This window comes from Channa argus, chromosome 19 (genome assembly GCF_033026475.1).
Source record: "Channa argus isolate prfri chromosome 19, Channa argus male v1.0, whole genome shotgun sequence".
NCBI lineage: Eukaryota > Metazoa > Chordata > Actinopteri > Anabantiformes > Channidae > Channa > Channa argus.
In genome coordinates this window covers 15,055,945-15,074,996 of record NC_090215.1, presented here as the reverse complement: position 1 = coordinate 15,074,996, position 19,052 = coordinate 15,055,945, and the positions used below count along the sequence as shown (strand labels likewise).

Below are 19,052 nucleotides of genomic sequence, written 5' to 3'. Positions count from 1 at the left end.
TGGAGCTTGTCTCCTGCAGCACAGAGCGAGTGCCCAGTGCTGTACCATGCTGGTAGCCAGTGTGTGGTAGGCTTTGCTGGTGACCAGTGTTGTGCCTCACTGGCTGCTCAGTGGAGAGTCACTTACTGCCCGATCACACAGCCCTGGTTTTTACTTATCAAGACAGGCTGCTGTAGCTGTATGTTTTATCATCCACTTCACATTTTCACACTCTCGGTTTGCTGTTCTGCATGAAACAATCCACTTTCTATAGCATCTCTTGTTAATAACACCCACGGTAAGCACTACTTAGAAATTCTGGTTTCAGTTGGCTCACAGGCAGGCAACACACACTTTCTCACACTCATCGCCCACACCTGAGCTGGATCTTTCACACCTCTCCCCTCTATTTCCTACTTTCTGCCTTCTGCTCATCTGGAATCAAGTCTAGAAGAGTAAGTGCTGGTGCATGTTGAGCATGCTGACATCTGTCTGTACTGTTTGATATCAGAGTGGCGTGGGCCTTTTGACTTTGCAAAGCATGCGTTGTAGAATTTGTTTTTTGTAAGCACTCTGACTTTGGTTTTGAGAAGAGCCCTTAGCTTTAAATTCAGAGAATCGGTTTGTCGTGTGTTTGTGTGTGCATTGCATGACTGAAGCAGCTTCTATGTACATGCTATGTGTATAACATTGTTCTCTTGTGTTCTCTTGCATTTGTGTGGGGTTGCACAGGACTCACAGAGTAAGCAGGGTGGCTACAGCATGCACCAGCTGCAGGGAAACAAGGAGTTTGGCTGTGAGAAGAAAGGCTACCTGCTGAAGAAGAGTGATGGGTATGCTGCTAACACAGCCATTATTTAAAAATGCTGTTGTGCACCATTCATCATTAACATTTAAGAAGGAAGACGTGACAGTATATTTACTAGTATGTGTACCCCCTTCTCATAGGCTGAGAAAGGTTTGGCAGAGAAGGCAATGCTCAGTGAAGGGGGGCATCCTCACCATCTCTCATGCCACAGTGAGTACAAGACAAATGCCGTACACTCATACACATGCTCATGTGACTCTCTGACCCCAGGAGTGACTGTGTGGATTTAACAAGGGGCATTAGAAGTGGAGGTTGGGTAGTGGGGTTTCTCAATCTGGAGGCTGGCTCAGTGCAATTGACATAGATGGGTTGTCATGGTAACACCATACCCCCCACACCAGACCCCCGTCTGCAGCACCTCGGTGACTCATCTCAGAGCAAGTGTGAGAGTACTGTATATGCTGGTATGTCTGTAGCACTGTCTCCAGTCTTGTGCAGCAGCACAGCAGATGCAGTGTGATGTTTTCTTTCCTGTGTGTGTAGGAGAATTCTAAACGTGAGATTGTATCTGAATTTATAAAGAGATACAGGACTTAGGGGGTTAGCACAATCAATAACTTTACCTGATTGTGGCAGAGCTTTGGCTTGTATGCGCTGAATCAGATAACCAGTAAACTCAATAAGGGAAAATGAGGGATTTTTCCATTTGGATTCAGCATTTGATAAGGTCTTTGAGGATCAAATGCTGTACGATTTGACTGTATCACTCAAACTGTATCATCAAGTCATACAAACTAAAATGTGGTCTGGCAAGTAACAAGAATTATGTATACTGTATATATACACACACATACACACACATTATGTACGTTATACCACGTTTTAGTATGTGTGTGTATATAGATATAGATATTTATTTATTTAATCTTATATAATCTCATATATGTTAGTCTCACACACCGAAACTTAACATTTGGCTCTGGCAAATATTTTCTTCAGGTGGACAAACCAACAAATCCGCCCCTTCTTACACTGTTAAATACCTTAGGTAGGATCATTTGATTGATCAACAGACTAGTTGCTTTGACTGTAACATAGCATGGAGATAAACTATGGCAGTGCATAATAAGTCAGTGCATTTATTTTTTTCACTTTTGCTTTTTTCCATTTCCAATTTTACCTTCAAAGATGCACAGTGCTGTAAAAATCATGACATAATTTTTAGCTACTAGATGAGGGTCAAGGAAAGTGGTTGACTCAGAAATTATTTGATAGGTTTCTTTTCATTCTTTCAAGCAAAGATACAAAATCTTCAACCTATCTCTCTGCTCTAGTCCTCTATGTGGTAGTTACATGAGAGCGTATAATCATTTGTCTATGTCTACAGGCAGTTTATCACCAGTTCAGACACCGTGGCAGCTGAACTCTAGGTGACTCTAGTTGACATGGCGGGATGCCAGTAGGACGGCCGAGCTCCAAGCCTCACAGCAGCCTGTTAGCATTTCATTAGCACGTGCCCCGGCCCCTCCTCTGCCCGAGAACCGGCAGGAGACAATGCTCAGTGCACATGTGCCAACTTGGCCTATTATTACAGTGCACAGCCCAGCAAGCTCAGTCCAGTTTCTTAATGGGGACTTGGAGAAGGCATGAGTTTATCTTCTGTGTGACAGTTTTTCTGCCTCATTTCTGAGGTATACTGTATGTAACAGCAGTAGTGTAATACTAATAACCTAAGAAGAACATCTGCAATTATTTTGGTTACCGGTGATACTGATAGTGATGACAGTGTGTTTATAGTGACAGGGCTAATATGGTCACAATAATATTATGAACATGTTCACAGTGGCGGGGATAACATCTTCACATTGAATACGCTAGCATGCCCACATTGGTATTACCAACTTGCTCACAGTGACAGGGCTAATGTGCTCACAGTGACCCTGCTAACATATTTACAGTGTAACCTGTGCGACCTTCACTGTGATCTTGTATGTTTTTTTGTTTTCAGTCCAACCGGCAGCCAGTTAAACTCAACCTGCTCACCTGTCAGGTCAAACCAAGCACTGAGGACAGGAAGTGCTTTGATCTAATTTCTCGTAAGTGTCCCACTCACATGCAGCATTCCACAGCTGTACATGGCATACTTGTTAAGGTATATACTATACATGTTAGCGAGCAGTAAGCTGGAGAATCCCTGCTTATTAAATGAAAGCATGAGTTAGTACATCACAGAGTCACTTTTCTACAGTAACCTATACTACAATTAACCCACCTGTACAATAGGTATCACATTGACAAGTGTTAAATTTCAGCAGTTAACTTTATGCTGCTTGTTTCTTCTAGTTAAATGCAAAATAAGAGGTTTGCATAGTTAACATCATGCCTTTGGTTATCCACAGATAACAGGACATATCATTTCCAAGCTGAAGATGAGCAAGAGTTTGTCATGTGAGTAACAGCAAAGAAGAAACATAATGATGTTTTGCCTGTTTTTGCCTAATGACCACAGCAAAGAGACATTTTATTGATATTTGCTGACATTAATAAGTTTACCTATCTATATAACCTCAAGACGCTTTTCATATCTGCCAGATTCAGACAGCGGTTGTTGCTAAACTATTTTTTTATTAATGGTGGGTTGGTTGGTGGCTCCTCTGTCGTGTCATTACCGTGCTTAAACAGAGGAAATGTTTTACTCTGTGAAGAGCAGAGACACTGTTGGGAGTGGGTGGGTGGTGAGTGCAGCAGACAGATTTGCGGTTTGCAGTAAATTAGGTCAGTGTAACCTCCCACAGTTGTTTCCCATGCAGTCACACACATACATGTCAGTAGGTAGACACACACAGACATCAGCAGAACAGTATTGTGTTATTACACACATCACACATCATCTGGTAGTTTTCATGTTGACTTTGAGCTTTGAAAATTGCTTATGGGACCTTTACTCCATGCACATGTAGATATGTTTATTTAGTTTACCATTAAGTATGGTTATATTACCATCAAATGAAAAATAAGTAGTTGTATTTGTTTGAGTGTCTGTACTGAAGTCATTATTCTATGTACTCTTTTGAAGTTAAATAAGTATGTATCAATATTTGTGTTTTGTCTCTTTAAGCCGTGATCAGCTAATTGCTGTATTTTATGTGTCTTTTAGTTAGTGAAAATTGAGGATTTTAATATTTTTGGAAGGCTTTTAGTTATTTAAATAATTTAGGATCGACTGTAGGGAAGTTAAGACATCGCAATGTACATCGGATTTAAAATATATGGATAACAAGTGAATAAATTACTTCCCAGAGCCCCAAAACTAAATATTCTGTTGATATAAAATATGATATAAAACGAACTAATTTAGAAGCTGGAACCAATTAAACTTAATTATTAATTAATTATCATCAGTTTTAAAGACATTTTTACTGATTTATTGATTTAGCTCTATGTCATTTTAAAGCCAGTGACACTATCAAACTCATCCTGTTAGACCATTAGTTATCCAAATCCCTGAAATAAAAGACATAGACTAATTCAATCCTATGTTGCTTTTCAAGGCTCTAAATCACTCACAAATGCACTACATTCTTTAAAACTTTTGTTCTGGGCAGGCATATTCGTCCCCTGATGACAGAAACTTTATTTCCATACTTGCTGTGGTTCCACCGCTTGGTTCAGCACTGCTTGAACACTCTGTACCCCAATGTATGTACATGTACTCCAGTGGGATCCAGCTCGCTGCTCCTCACTGCCTGTTATGTCACGCACCTCCAGCTGAAGCAGCGGCTGCGTCTTCATGGGATTCTTCATTAAATATTTAGCATTGCATAAACCTCCTGCTTCAAGCACTCATACCCCTCAGCAGCACATATTATGCATATTTTAAGTAAACACAAAATGTCTATGGCTCAGCAGCTGTACACCTACGCATCTGTGGATTAAAATATCATGTTTGTTTCACACATTTAGATAAACAGACAATCTCACTGTTTATGTGCCCACTCCCTGTCTGGCCTCTGGTTTTGTAAACAGGGTTGAGTGACAGTGACAGAGGAATTGCTGACGTTGGGCTCATAAAGCACACTTTTTGTGTGTTTGTGTGTAGGCGTGTGTGTGTGAGTGGGTGCCAGTTCAGTGGGTCGAGTGTAGGAGCTGATTGTGCTTTGTAGTAAACTGTAGGAGCACATGTTTGAAAAGCAGCTACAGGGTTTAATGTCTGTATAACCTTGATTGACCACAGTGTGTGTATTTGTGTGTGAGTGCATGCATGCGTCTGTGTCATAACCCTTCTCAAAGGAAATTTGCAAGCAAAAGGCTTTCCAAAGGCTATTAATTAATCCAAATTAATTACTACAGATATTTTTTATAGGAACATCTTTTATAGCATGTATGACATTATATTTTAGAAGGACCTGTTGAGCTTTTATAATATAAGGCAATGGAGTCACTTTTTAGTGATTTGTCTATAATTTACATGAGCTCATAAAATTCTTTACTGGGCATGAAAGTAATCAGCAACAAGTTATATAATTGAAGAATAGTTATTAAGCATTTTTTTTAAGCAAAAGAGCTATATATTCTATAGTTCAAGCTTGTTGTTTCAGTTTATCTCAGTTTTACATTATCTTACAGCATGTGGGTCAAACAAAACAAGTCATTTGAAGATGTCATGTAGCATTATAAAAATTTGTTGTGACCATTTTGTTTCCATTATCATTTTGAGAACTTGAGTAGGTTAGTTGCAGCCCCTGTTATTTTAGCCTAGTTACTGTACCCTTACGTGGTGGTCTAATATATTGTTTTGATTTCTTAGTATAAAATATTTGAAACTCCTCGCCACATCAAAATTGCACATGAAATAATTATTGTAATAATGTCTTTATTTGTGCAGCTGGATCTCCGTGTTGACCAACAGTAAGGAGGAGGCATTGAACATGGCATTTCGTGGCGAGCAAAGCAGCGGTGGGGAGGATGGTTTAGAGGACCTGACTAAAGCCATAATAGAAGATGTGCTGCGAATGCCAGGCAATGAAGTCTGCTGTGACTGTGGAGCTCCAGGTGTGTCCTTCAGCTTTTCATGTTCCAGTGAAGCTGTGTATGCAATATATATACATCATCTTTATTTTTCGTGCATAGACAACCTAAAGCTTGTTACAGGAACAGTTGACTTTTAATTTAAATCCACTTCCCATTTTAGACACATTCACAATGTCACAGCTACTTTAAACTCAGTGTCCTTCAGCTAGATGGTAACTGATCAGTCTGCACTTCAAATCCCATAGCAGCGACTAACAATAGTGTGTGTGTGTGAGCGCCTGCACAGTAGTGTTGTTAGCATTTAGCACACAACCCAACCCTGTTCCTCCCCCACATTAGGAAGCAGAGACTCAGCACTCAGAAGTGCTGTGCACATTCAAACCCCCTGACACATTCAAACAAACCCTGACACACACATTTCTTCCGTGTATACATGTTCACACACACATAAACTCTCCTTTGAACAAATACAAACAAAGAAGCTCAGACAGAAGGGATGAATTTATGCTCTTAGCGGCAAAAACATTTCTATGCTTTGAGAAACAACATCATTACATCATGTTGTTGTATAAGTCACACACACTCTGTCGACCCCTGAAATCTGCAGAGAGGGGAGGTAATTTATCTTGTCTGCACTATTGCAGTTGTTCATACACATAGTTTTGGTAGTAACACATGTTCCAGATGTTGGGATTAAGCTGTTTCATTCCTATTCTACTTTATTAACCCACAGTTTCAGCTTTTGGCGAAGAGATGACACCTACTGCTGAAATGGCTTCCTTTCCTCAACACACGAAATTAACTTCATTGTTGAAATGTCATTTAATGACTTTCAAAGGTCGCCTCTTTGTTCCCTCGGGTCTTAATAGAAAGTACAACTCCATCACATTTGGTAGATAATAAGGCAGAGATTTGCAGCTTTAGCATTAAGCAGCTTCAGAGGTCACCATGCATCCACTCATTATGTTTAGCATGCCGAGGCTGAGCTTAAAGCTCACTTAAATCTCCCAGATTGCATCAGAGCATGGGCAGTGATGCTGGTCATTCACAGAGGACGTCGCTGCATGAAGTCACATCTCAGTGAGCTTGTGCTGTTTGCTTGTCTGCACATTATGCAATGGCCTTTATCTTGTTCCTGCAGTAGGATGTGACTGTGGTCACAGGTTGTGCCAAAGACAGTCCTCTAGTGGACGTAATCTGTTGGTGATCTGTCAAGTCAATAAATTAGAATCGTGCTCATTTCTAAAGCAGGGTGTCTAAAAATACACTTTATTGGCTAAAATCTTGACAGAAGTTTATATTACCTTACTGGTGTGTTCAGTTGTAATCGCAAATACATAAATCACTGACTACAGAAACTTTAATATCACACTCATGAAAGTCCAAACAGTTACTAATGATAAACAGTATATTGTTAAAGCAATTTTTTTTGTATGTGTAAAATTTTTTACTGACAGCAGCCTTAAAGAACACAATGCAGCCATTTTAAATGTTTTTTCTACATTCCCTTATGAAACATAAGGTCAGTTTTATACAGAATAATATTTCTGGGTGTTAAAAGTTATTGTGTCTTGCTGTATTTGGGGCTGCAATCATTCTGGTAGAACATAAATCTCATTACAGGTACAGGCTTAAATCCAACTTGAAATAGTTGGTCACTAGACCTACAACAGCTGGCTAATGTACACTGTCTGTGTTTATAGATCCTAAGTGGCTGTCCACCAACCTGGGGATCCTGACTTGCATTGAGTGCTCTGGAATCCACCGAGAGATGGGCGTCCACATCTCACGCATCCAGTCCATGGAGCTCGACAAGCTGGGAACCTCAGAACTCTTGGTGAGTCATTTTTAACAGAGAGATGGTCTACTGGGTGAATAAATGGCTTTTTTGAGGTAGCAGCCCACACCTTTCACTTTTTCCATCTCTAGTGAAATATTAGAAATGGTGAAAGAGCAGTGGAAATGCTAAATTGCAGATGCAAATTGTGTTACGTTTGTTAACATTACTGTGATCTGATGCTGATTTTTCCCTCTTTCTCCCCCAGCTGGCCAAGAATGTAGGGAACAGTAGTTTCAACGAGATCATGGAGGGAAACCTCCCTTCTCCTTCACCAAAGCCCACTCCATCCAGTGACATGTAAGTGTTCTTAGACAATAGCCATCTGAAAACTAGATGTCCTGTTTTCTAAAACCCAATATTTTGTCCACAGGACAATGAGGAAGGAGTTCATCAATGCTAAGTACGTGGATCACAAATATGCAAGGAAGACATGCACGTCTGCAGCAGCTAAAATGATCGAGCTGTTTGAGGCAGTTCAGTCTAGGGACCTGCTGTCCCTCGTCCAGGTCTACGCGGAGGGAGTGGAGCTTATGGAGCCACTTCCGGAGGCGGGGCAGGTAAGTCTGACATTTAGAGAGATTAACTACTTTGGAACTACTTTCTAATTAAGGGAAAACCGCTGAAACAGATGTGCAGATCATCCAGAGAAATTGTGAAGCTTTGTCTTGAGAGAGACATAATTTTGCAGAATTCAAATATACATTTGAAATGGCTTTGAATATGGAATATTGGCTTGTTTGTCAAAAATACATATCCTGTATCATGGATATTATAGGTTAGGTTAGTATGTTGCCTACTTCCATCACCTCCACATAAACGCCAAGTATTCTTCTCTTACACTTGATCGTTTTATGACAAGACTATAGAGGCCTTAAACTTCTGCCCAGAGCTCTACACATGTTGCTGCAGTGGTACACTGAGGCTTAATCTTAGCAAGCAATCTTGCCAGCGATACTGGCATATTTATGCCAGTTGGTGCATTATTTGAGGTGCAGAAATGGGTGTAACAATTGGAAAAATTTGAGTCATCCAGATAACTTCACCAGCAGGTGGTGATATCCAGCAGCTTCTGCCACATTGTAAGACATCATCTCTGTTAAATTCATATTCACTCAGATTACTGCATCTGTGGTGTCTCAGTTTTTTGTTTTTTACTCTCTGGTTCAGCCTGTTTACTCATTGGTTCTTTGGCTTTTTCACCGTTGGTGTAGATATAAAAAACAAGCAGTGGATGGTGAAGATACTGTACTGTAAACAACATAGTTGATCAGAGTCATCCTGACATAAATGGGTCACGCTGTGTTAACACAGACATGTTTTTTCTCTAATGAAAAATTAAGTGTACAATCCTGCAGCAGGAAAAAAAGAGGATACCATTTGTTGACATAGGGAGCTGCTGCTGCTGCTGCTGCTGCTACCGCTGTGGATAAAGTCTGATCTCACTGATATCTAATCTGCTGTTGTCAGTACATCTGAATGATGCACAGACAGCACAGTAGCAACCCACCCCCCAACACCTAAACACTCACAGTATAACAGCACATAGTCTCTCTTGTAGCTGCCACTGTATATATGAAACATGGAATCGCTAGTTCCATATAGTTATTATTTAATGTTGCATCGAAATAAATAACAGTTTTGGGTTTAAATTGACCAAATCAGAATAAATGAATTCAAGGGTCTCCTCAAAGATCAACAAAATCACTTTTATGATTGAGGAAATATTATTTTTAGGAGCCATTTTGTTTACTGCAGCTTGTTTAAATGCTGAAAGAGACAGAGAGAGGGAGAGAATACAGAATGGATGCTGGCCAATATTGTTTCACCGTGTCTTTGCTGTGTTTGATGGCCCCCTGCAGGAAGCTGGAGAGACAGCACTGCACTACTCTGTACGGACTGCTGACCAGACCTCGCTGCACTTAGTGGACTTCCTTGTGCAAAACAGGTACATTCTGAAGCCCGAGAACACGAGAACGTTACGTTAGTGTTGTATAATCATATAGATTTTCATGTGAGTTAAACAAGCTGTGTTTCAAGCTGTAAAAACAGCTTGAAGTACATCAATGGTTTACCGGAAAATTACGTAGTAAACTTGACAGCTTTGTAGAAACGCACATTATTAAACTTGATCTCTCTGGCTGATGTGAGCCTTTGTTGTTCTGTGCTCTAGTCTCTAGTAAAGCAGAGGAAGTGCAGAGGAAAGCTTAGTACTGCACAGCTCAGCTCAGATTCCCACAAGGCAAACAGAAATGGGTCAAGCACTTGTTCTCTGCCTTAATTTATTCCCCTCTTTTCAATTGTTTATCCACCACTGCTCTAAATGCACACAATCTCCACACAGAGAAGTGGGACCCTCTCATTAATTAATAGCTGTGCTCATACAGTGCCATCCTTGGCCCTCATTATTTAAAATAATTGTCTGGTCGCTTCAGAAGGACATGAAAGGTTTGTTTACCAAAGCACATGTCTGTAATTTTTTATTATCACAATACCTAGATACAAAATTAAGTGATTTTACATGGTTTCTTCTGCTTTTCAAAAGCAATGACATCAGTTTCTTTAATAAAAAGCATCTGCAGGCATTAAAAGTCTTCTATTGCCTGCTGCTTTACCTTGTTTTGTATATTCATCATTCCACAGATATTTCATTATTTGCTTGAACAATGACATGAAAATGAAACTATAAATCAGTAAATCAGTTATTTAAATTGTTGCCAGTTTTCTTTTGATGAGTTACAGTATTTGACTAATAGTTGCAGCTCCAAAACCTATTCATATTTACATTTATAAGTTTAAACCAATTTAGTCTCTTATCCTGGTCTATACAGCTAGGAAGCATTAAAGAATGTGATATAATAATAAATATAGTTCATAGCATTCTTAATGGTTTACCATCTTAATTTCATACTTTGGCCATCAAACCTGTAAGAAATAGCATTAATGGGGCACCCCATACTTTAAAGAGAAATTTCAAAACAAACCAGTTTTTTTCATGCCCAATTGTAGAATCCTGGGTAATGACACATTAATCTGAAGCTGCAGGACTGTGGAAAACACCCTCAGGCTTGTGGGCTCTGGCCTCACTTTATGTGTGTGTTTATTATTTTCCCAGTGGCAACCTGGATAAGCAGACAGAGTTTGGGAACACCGCCCTGCATTATTGCTGCATGTACGAGAAGCCAGAGTGCCTCAAGTTACTCCTAAGGGGAAAGCCGGCGACTGACATCCGTGAGTCACATGTCAAGGTTCATCCTCTCGCTAATGTCATGTGCACACACATATCGGTCTAACGGTTGATTAATTCTCTGCTCCCTTCAGCCAATCAGAATGGAGAGACTGCGCTGGATGTTGCCAGGCGACTGAGGAACACTCAGTGCGAGGAGGCAGTAAGTACAAGACTGTTCAGCTGCAGCTCCTGGACACGATAGTAGAGTTTAATGGTTTATAAAGATTAGTAAATATGAAGTGAAAGAGATAAAATTACATAAATTAAACAAAATGTGTTGAGCAGTTATTGGGCAGATTAGTGAGAACACTAGATGGCAGTCAAAGGTCTGTCTCTCTGGCCTCAGGCAACAATGACAGCAGAGTGGAACTAATAGTGGATGTATGTTGATTATTGACGCTAGATGATCATACAGACAGAAACATGATAAATGTAGTGTGAAGTGTATAATAAAAATATTAAGGACACAATGACATAGCCCTTATCTAAATTTACAGGGATGTGTAGTCTCTCTGTAAACTTGGTTAATTTACATTAAATGCATCTGTAAAATTTATGGTTCTGTATATATGTTCCACTGTTTTTCTGTTGTGTTACCAAAACTAATTGCATTTTTTCTTTTATCTACTTGCTGTAACTTGTTTGTAGTGTTTTGTTTGGTCTTAACTTATATTGGCAACAGTTATGATACCATTTTTTTTTCATATGAAAAAAATCCAACATTAATAATGATTGGTTTTAATTGGAAACATACTCTATTGTACTTGGCTAAGAATATAAATCCACTATTTTTGTAATTGATTAACTGTTTAATTTATACTTTAGCTCAATTTCTGAAAAACTGCCAAAATGAATCAGTTGCAGCAAATGGGAGGGTTTGCTGTTTTTTTTTTTACATATGTCGTCGTACAATCAATATCTGTAATTTTGGACTCCAAGAAGGTTTTAACAGGAATTTTATGACAGTCCATAGACTTGTTCTAATCAAGAATTAATAATCCGCAATTAAATACATTGAAAATTAAAATAACAATTAGTTGTAGCCTAATGTTGCTACTATATGTTGTGTGTTAGTAACTGCTTATTGTGTGCGTCTGTGTGTGCCAGCTTGTGCAGGCTGCAGAGGGGAAATTCAACCCTCACATTCACGTGGAGTACGAGTGGAGCCTTAGACTGGAAGAGATGGATGAGAGTGACGACGACCTGGATGACAAGGTGCGAGCAAAGTAAAGCATCAGCAGGTCAAGGTTTCCAGTTTTAGTTTGGCACTAAACCAGTTATTGAAGGATTGTATATTGTCAACTTATCGTCACCTAAATACTTGTAGAAGTTGATAAAATCTATACTTGTGAAGCAAATTGACTCTGTGATTTCGCGGTGAGATTATGGCCAGATTTAAGATAAACTTGTTTTTTAATGTGAAGGTTTTGCCATGAGTATGTTTCAGCATAAAATCAAATACTTAAATCTAAAAACAACTTCTTAACCAAATTTACTGGGTTAACCACGATACAGTATGACAGTATTTCACAGGCAGTGTAAGTGACACCAAAGTATGGGTATCAGTTGATTTAACTGCATATGGACTTAAACAATTTCAGCAAAATCAGTTTGTTACGTTAGAGTGTCAGTTCTGCAGAGAGAAAGATGAAGGAGTGTTTTCCTCATTTTTTTCCTTTCATAGTACAAAACTCCATGGGAAAATTCCTGGCAGTGACTTGATGATTTTGAGATCAAAGAATGTTTAGAAATATAGGTTAGACAAACCAGGACCTCGAAGTTTAAACGTTGTTACATTTTTCATACAAATATAAGTTTTAACCTAAAAACTTAACTAACCACATCTTACAGGCTTTGTTTAATACAACGTGTAACACATGACATCTACAGATCTGTCCATCCTGAAAGAGGAAAATTCCTCCTCTGTTGCTGCTCCTGAGAATCCTGCATTTCTTCCCCCCATTGGAAGTTTTTTGGGGGGTTTGCATTTGTCTAAAGACAAAGTGTATAATAATTTCCAACAATGTGAACCGTTTTAATATTGTAATGATTAATTTAATGCAAAACTATGCCATGTGTACATCCAACTAGTCACTGGAACAGCAAAGTATTAAATGGCAGCTAGATGAGTTGATGCTTGTAGATTTCAAGATGTTTCTTGTCACACACTGTGCAATAACACAGGTTTGAATTTTTTTATTTTTTTTGGATTTGGCAGAAAGATTTTCAGCTATTTCAAGTATCGGCATGTCAAGTTTTGATGTCGGCTCTGGACAGTCATGCACCAAAGCCGGTTTTCAGCTCAGTCTCATCTGTCTTGTGTCCCTCCTTAGCCCAGTCCCATCAAGAAGGACCGTTCTCCGAGGCCTCAGAGCTTCTGCCACTCCTCAAGTCTCTCCCCCCACGACAAGCTCTCCCTGCCAGGTTTCATCAGCCAAAGAGACAAGCAGCAGCGTTTGTCCTACAGCGCATTCACCAACCAGATGTACAGCGCCTCCACCGACCTCACCTCTTCCCCTGTGGCCGATGGGCCGCCACTGCCACCCAGGAACCAAGGCAAAGGTCAGACCTGACTGCTCCAAGTGCTGTTTGAGCCTGCATCCACTTTCAGAGGACAGTCTGTTTGATCAGTCTACAGCTTATAACCATGACAGTCAGTTAATTCAGGAGATCATGTTCTGCAAATGTCATCGTTATAGTGCACATGGTTTAAAGATTGTCTGAATGCTCTATTGTGTCTGCAGAAAGGAAGTTAGCCTGTCAATTTGACTTAATTATGTCTGTTAATGTTTGACTGTGTCCAGGACAGGAGTAGTTGCAGATGAATGCCTCGCAGTCACTTTTGTGGAAAGTTTCTTCCCTATGCTGCCAGTCAATCCACACATACACACTTTAACACACCCTGCAGTGGTATGCAATTTGTCAGCACACAGATCCAAGGGTGGGAAGCAGGTGTTATTAAGATTGCTTACTGCGTAAACCTGAAGGAAAACATGGCTGCAGGAAAGGGTAGGGTGGCAGTAGTTAGTCAGGCATGTGAAAGGGAAGCTAGATACACATTTCATCATTAGTTTTCACAAAATGTACAGACACAGTAGGGCAGGATCTGTGCAGGCTTAGAATTAAAAAATAACAGTCCTCCCACTGTGGATGGCACTCAGAGCTTTAGTAAGTGGTTGTTGGTTTAAATCTTGTTTTTCTTAAAACAAAAGGAGTGAAAGTTCACTTGTTTCCAGTTCAAAAAGGTGTTGCATTGCATCCTTTGTTACAGTTTACTGATGCTGTCAAGCTTTCCCAGTCTACCACATTCAATATATTTTTAAAATGAGGCATGTTTTCCACTACAGATTTGTGGACATTTTTTTGAAACGATGGGTCTTCAGTTGCATAAAAGTAAGCAAAAGCAACTTTTCAGATGATTCAAGTTAATATTTTGGGCTGAAATGACAACTTTTATTAGCTCTTGTTAATAATTACTATTAACTTTATCTACAGTGGACTTAAGTGTTTGTAATAGAAAATGTTTTAAAATGAGAACACTGAAATGGTTTTAAATACGTACAGCTATACCAAGTCAAACACAATGCGGCTAATGCTACATGAACTTAGCAAACGCTCAGCTGATGATCCATGTAGGTGACCTGTAAGTAATGGGCACTGTTGTAGAGCTAGTTAGTAAAAATGTAATTAATATAAAATAAAATTTTAATTAAAAACTATTTGAAACTTTTTTGGATATTTAATACAGGCATGATTTCTGCTTTTAGGCCTAATATTTTCAAAAAAAATATTAACTGTTAAAAGAGTACAGTCTTTGACAATGACAAGTAACCCATGTGCTAAAAATAACTATCTACCGGTTTGTATTCATTTAACCAGTGGCCCTTGTACACGAGTTGGCTGTTGGGTTTTAATCTTTGGAACTGATAGCATCCTACAACTCTACTGAGTATCAGCCTCATTAAAGTTCCATAAAGTTCCATGTACACCACACCTTAATAGATGTACCATGTTGTGCAGCACCTTAACAAGAATCAGGGTCTAAATTCAGTTCCTGCCCCATCAGAGGGCCATGGGTTTAGGTCTTGTTCCTAGGCCTGGAGTATGGGCTACTATTATTCTTGAACAGTCTCAGGGGTAAGTTTTTATTGCAACACACACATTAAATGCTTTAAACTGAACTGGAAACAAGTTTGAATAACTTTGAATTATTCAAAAATAAGATGAACAGCTTGAATAAGAGGGTAAATGCATCTCTCTCTCTCTTTCTCTCTCTCTCTCTCTGGGTCCTGAAGAGCTCAACCCCACACACACACACACACACACACACACACACACACACACACACACACACACCACCTCCCAGGGGCTAGCTTTGCACTGTTTCTGCCCTTTTTGCTTTGCTTGCCACTGATAAGATTTCATCTTGTTATTTTATAGTGTGTGGGGGAGCAGCTCTTTTTAAGACTGACATACTGTAGATTCTCTCCCACACTCCTCATCTCGTTCTCTTTTCTTTCTCTTTTTTTATTTCTCTATTTTTTCAGCTCCACACTTGGCATTCCTTGGCTCTCATTCGCACTACGCCACACTGGCTGGCACTCGACCATACATCAGTGAATATCCTGTTTTTACATTCTCCCCCTTACTCGGCTGTGTTCCCCATATACTGTTATCCCTCTATTGTTTCTTCCTTTACAGCTCAGGTTTAAAGGGTGGTGGTTTTTGTTTTTAAAGAAACAATGGGAACGTGTAGGCAAGATGCGGTAATTATTTCTCGCCTACGTGATATTTTTCTATCTTTCTGCAATCCCACCATCCCTGAGCTGTAAACTCTTAGCACAGCTGAATCCTCTCTGGCTGAGCTCTCTATTAGCTCCTTTCACCCTACTTATCTCTAGTGACCAGTGAGAACCAGTGAGTCCCATTAGACACACAAACTGATAGAAACACCAAACAATGAACTCACACCTCAAATCATATTGTCTCAATAACGATAATATCAACACGTGTGTGCTACATATTCATTTAGGCATTTTGTGTTGTGTTGTTCTGAACAACCTGACAGAACTGTTTCCATATCTTCAGCTCCTCCCCTCCATGCTTTATTACACTCTCATCTCCTTTGCCTTCAATGGGTCTTTGGGGTTAACAGAATGATTTTTGGGGGTCCTCATCACCTCATGTGTTTTATTGTATTGCTCCCTCCAGCTCCACTCCCATCTGGCCCTCCCTCTACACTCACACCAGGAGGCAGCTCCACCCTGTCCAAGAAGAGGCCTCCGCCCCCACCTCCTGGACACAAACGCACCCTGTCAGACCCACCCAGCCCGCTCTCTCACAGTCCACACAGTAAAGGGGGCTTGACTGGGGGTGAGACACAAACACACAAAACAGTCAGACTGGTTTCACTCAGGGGTGGCTCCAGCCTGAAGCTAAAATACCATCATTGTCCAAAGAGGGAGGAGGTTTTATTACTCATTGACCGACTGAAAAATATGTTCAGAGATTTTTAATAAATAATCTTAACTCAGGGTCCAGCTTTTTCCAGGGAATTTAATCCTTTATCAGCCATGTTGCAACCAAAATGATTTCACTTGATGCTATTGAAATCCCCATAAAAACCTTATGACTGGACCTCAAGTTAAAGGACAGTTTTTATATATTTTCATACTGTCTATAAATACGTCCATAAGTCCATTAGTGTCTACTAAAGACATAATCACTTTAAACTGCTTGTGTATATAAAGTAAAATAATCAAAGTAATTTCTTTAGCGATGCATTTAACAAGATTTCAAACAGGAGTAAAAAGTGCATTTATTGATATTTTCAGCAGTAGATGAAAACAAAAATATAAAGTCTAGGGGGGGTGTTTACCCCTGACTTGCACATATTCTGATTCCCTTTTTTTTTTTGCAGTTTAAAAGGCGTCTCGAATGTTAGGCTGTGCTGTCAATATGTGGATGTGTGTAGATAAAAATGTGTGTTGAAAAATAAAACAGCTTCTCTCAAAGGTAGAAATATGTTACTTCTCTAAATAATTTATATATCAGGATGCTTTTGTTTCACTATGAACAGAAAAAATAGTCCATCTGTTAATAAAATACATATAAAACAGACAGTTTGTGAAATATTACATATTATTTCATATAACTGCGAGGAGTTTCAAGATTACAAAACATGAAACAGAATTTAGTAACTTAAGCAAATGCCACCATTCTACACATATTTTACTGGATGTATGGTAAAGCCATGAATCTTTCTAATAAAACATTTTTAAGATTTTTAAAAATTGAGCCATTAGTTTAAATCTACACTAGAAATAAAAGAAACTAACAAGTCGAACTCCTCTTATCTGCAACCTCACATCCCTTTTGTATATATATATATATATATACAGGATATTTCCTACTTTTTATTGTTTGTCTTCTTCAATGTTTCATAAACTCTGTGTCACATGTATTGTAACATCCAACCACAAATTCAATTAAGACACTTTCTGTTGCACAACTTTAGTTTCCTAATAACACGCGCTCATGGAAAGCTCAGCCAGATGACGCCTCCCTCATTGTTTTTTTAACCATCACAGCATGTTAATTTATTCCACATTTATATCAAATTAATCTCTCCATAAGTGCTCTGTCATAGTGTTGAACAATCTGTTTGTCCTCACTAATGTTAATATTTTAGGAAGTGATTCCACTCCTCCTCCCGTCAGCAAGATGTCCCCTGTTTCTAATAAGTTTGAAGGCATTCCTCAACAACAAAGGTACCAGAATAAGAAAAACAGACAAGTTTGAAGATCATTTGCCTGAAAGCTATTGTGTTACTCACTGCAGTAAACAAACTGTAATAAAATATCTTTTCAGCACTACTTCAAGCAACACAAAATCTACACTTGGTCCAAGGGTTCTTCCCAAACTACCTCAGAAAGGTAGAGTCACTGTGTAAATTTAACTTTAATGTATGCTGTACAAATCAAAAAAAATAAAAATAACAAATTGTGACTACATGCCTCTCTCTCTTCAGTGGCATTGAGGAAGATCGACACCATACATCACCCGTCTATGGATAAATCCAGCCTTCCTCCAGAGGTCTTCCAGAAGTCCCCACCAGCAAGTGACACCCCACAGAAGACTCCTCTGATGGACAGGCCTCAGCTGGGAGACCTGCCCCCCAAGCCGCAGCCGTCTGAACTTCCACCTAAACCTGGAGAACTTCCTCCGAAGCCACAGCTCTCTGACCTCCCTCCCAAACCTCAGCTGGGAGACCTTCCACCTAAACCCCAACTCAAAGACCTCCCTCCCAAGCCTCATCTCGCAGATATCCCCCCAAAACCTGGAACAGTGGAGTCCGCTCCCAGGCCACCTCATGGAGAGATGACGACAAGGCCTCAAACGCAACCTCCGCCTCCACCTCAAACTCATCCTCAGCCTCAACCACAACCACAACCACAACCACAGCCTCAGCCTCAGGATTCTCCATCACCTAATCAGCAAGCAAATATAGCGACACCCTCCCAACAAGCTGCAGAAGATACCAATGGGACTCCAGCTGGAACTGCAGAGACACCTGTGCCGCTCCCAAGGAAGCTCAACACAGTATGAACACACTGGCTGTTTCCGTCAGACGTTTCTCATGTCGTACTGCTAAGGCTGATCAGCTATAAACTATTGCAGAGATCCATCAGGCATTTTTTGGTCATTGAATTGGAAAAAATTATACTTGTCAAAATTTGAGAGTGTTAAACAAACACATTCACGCAATCAAACCGTTCCTTTACCTTACAGCTACTTGTCTCTCTAATTCCACTACAGGCCTGATGTTACATTGGATCTTTATAAATAAATAATTCTAGTCACAGTGTTGTTACTCAGCTAAATGGAAGTTAAATTAACTTAATCAATGTTCAGACAACAATGACAGCTTTGCTTTTTGTTTGTCCAGGCAAAGAGCAAGACTCGCCGGGTGAAGACGATCTATGACTGTCAGGCTGACAATGATGATGAACTGACATTTGTTGAAGGAGAAGTGATCATAGTTACAGGAGAGGAGGACCAGGAGTGGTGGGTGAGTTCTACACCCTTTACTCTCTAGCACTTCTATGTCTTCTTTGAACCAGATCAAGGGGCCACAAACAGACAACAAATTCTACCTTTTATTTCTC

The 19,052-nt window shown here is 39.7% G+C and overlaps 1 protein-coding gene across 5 annotated transcripts in view; it reads left to right on the top strand.

Annotated features, from left to right (window-relative positions):
• asap1b (ArfGAP with SH3 domain, ankyrin repeat and PH domain 1b) overlaps window positions 1-19,052 on the top strand; it is a 53,423-nt gene that overhangs the window by 33,004 nt on the left and 1,367 nt on the right. The window contains exons 10-28 of one of the 5 annotated variants that reach the window (XM_067485707.1): window positions 712-812; window positions 928-997; window positions 2,796-2,883; window positions 3,187-3,235; window positions 5,673-5,839; window positions 7,522-7,655; window positions 7,864-7,955; window positions 8,029-8,215; window positions 9,518-9,603; window positions 10,771-10,886; window positions 10,977-11,041; window positions 11,992-12,099; window positions 13,218-13,446; window positions 15,432-15,500; window positions 16,096-16,257; window positions 17,576-17,654; window positions 17,755-17,819; window positions 17,915-18,486; window positions 18,833-18,955. In XM_067485707.1, coding sequence (XP_067341808.1) covers window positions 712-812; window positions 928-997; window positions 2,796-2,883; window positions 3,187-3,235; window positions 5,673-5,839; window positions 7,522-7,655; window positions 7,864-7,955; window positions 8,029-8,215; window positions 9,518-9,603; window positions 10,771-10,886; window positions 10,977-11,041; window positions 11,992-12,099; window positions 13,218-13,446; window positions 15,432-15,500; window positions 16,096-16,257; window positions 17,576-17,654; window positions 17,755-17,819; window positions 17,915-18,486; window positions 18,833-18,955 — 2,562 coding nt within the window. Of the gene's footprint in view, window positions 1-711; window positions 813-927; window positions 998-2,795; window positions 2,884-3,186; window positions 3,236-5,672; window positions 5,840-7,521; window positions 7,656-7,863; window positions 7,956-8,028; window positions 8,216-9,517; window positions 9,604-10,770; window positions 10,887-10,976; window positions 11,045-11,991; window positions 12,100-13,217; window positions 13,447-15,431; window positions 15,501-16,095; window positions 16,258-17,575; window positions 17,655-17,754; window positions 17,820-17,914; window positions 18,487-18,832; window positions 18,956-19,052 lie in introns of all 5 variants that reach the window. The other 4 variants (XM_067485706.1, XM_067485708.1, XM_067485709.1 and 1 more) reach the window with 4 other exon arrangements.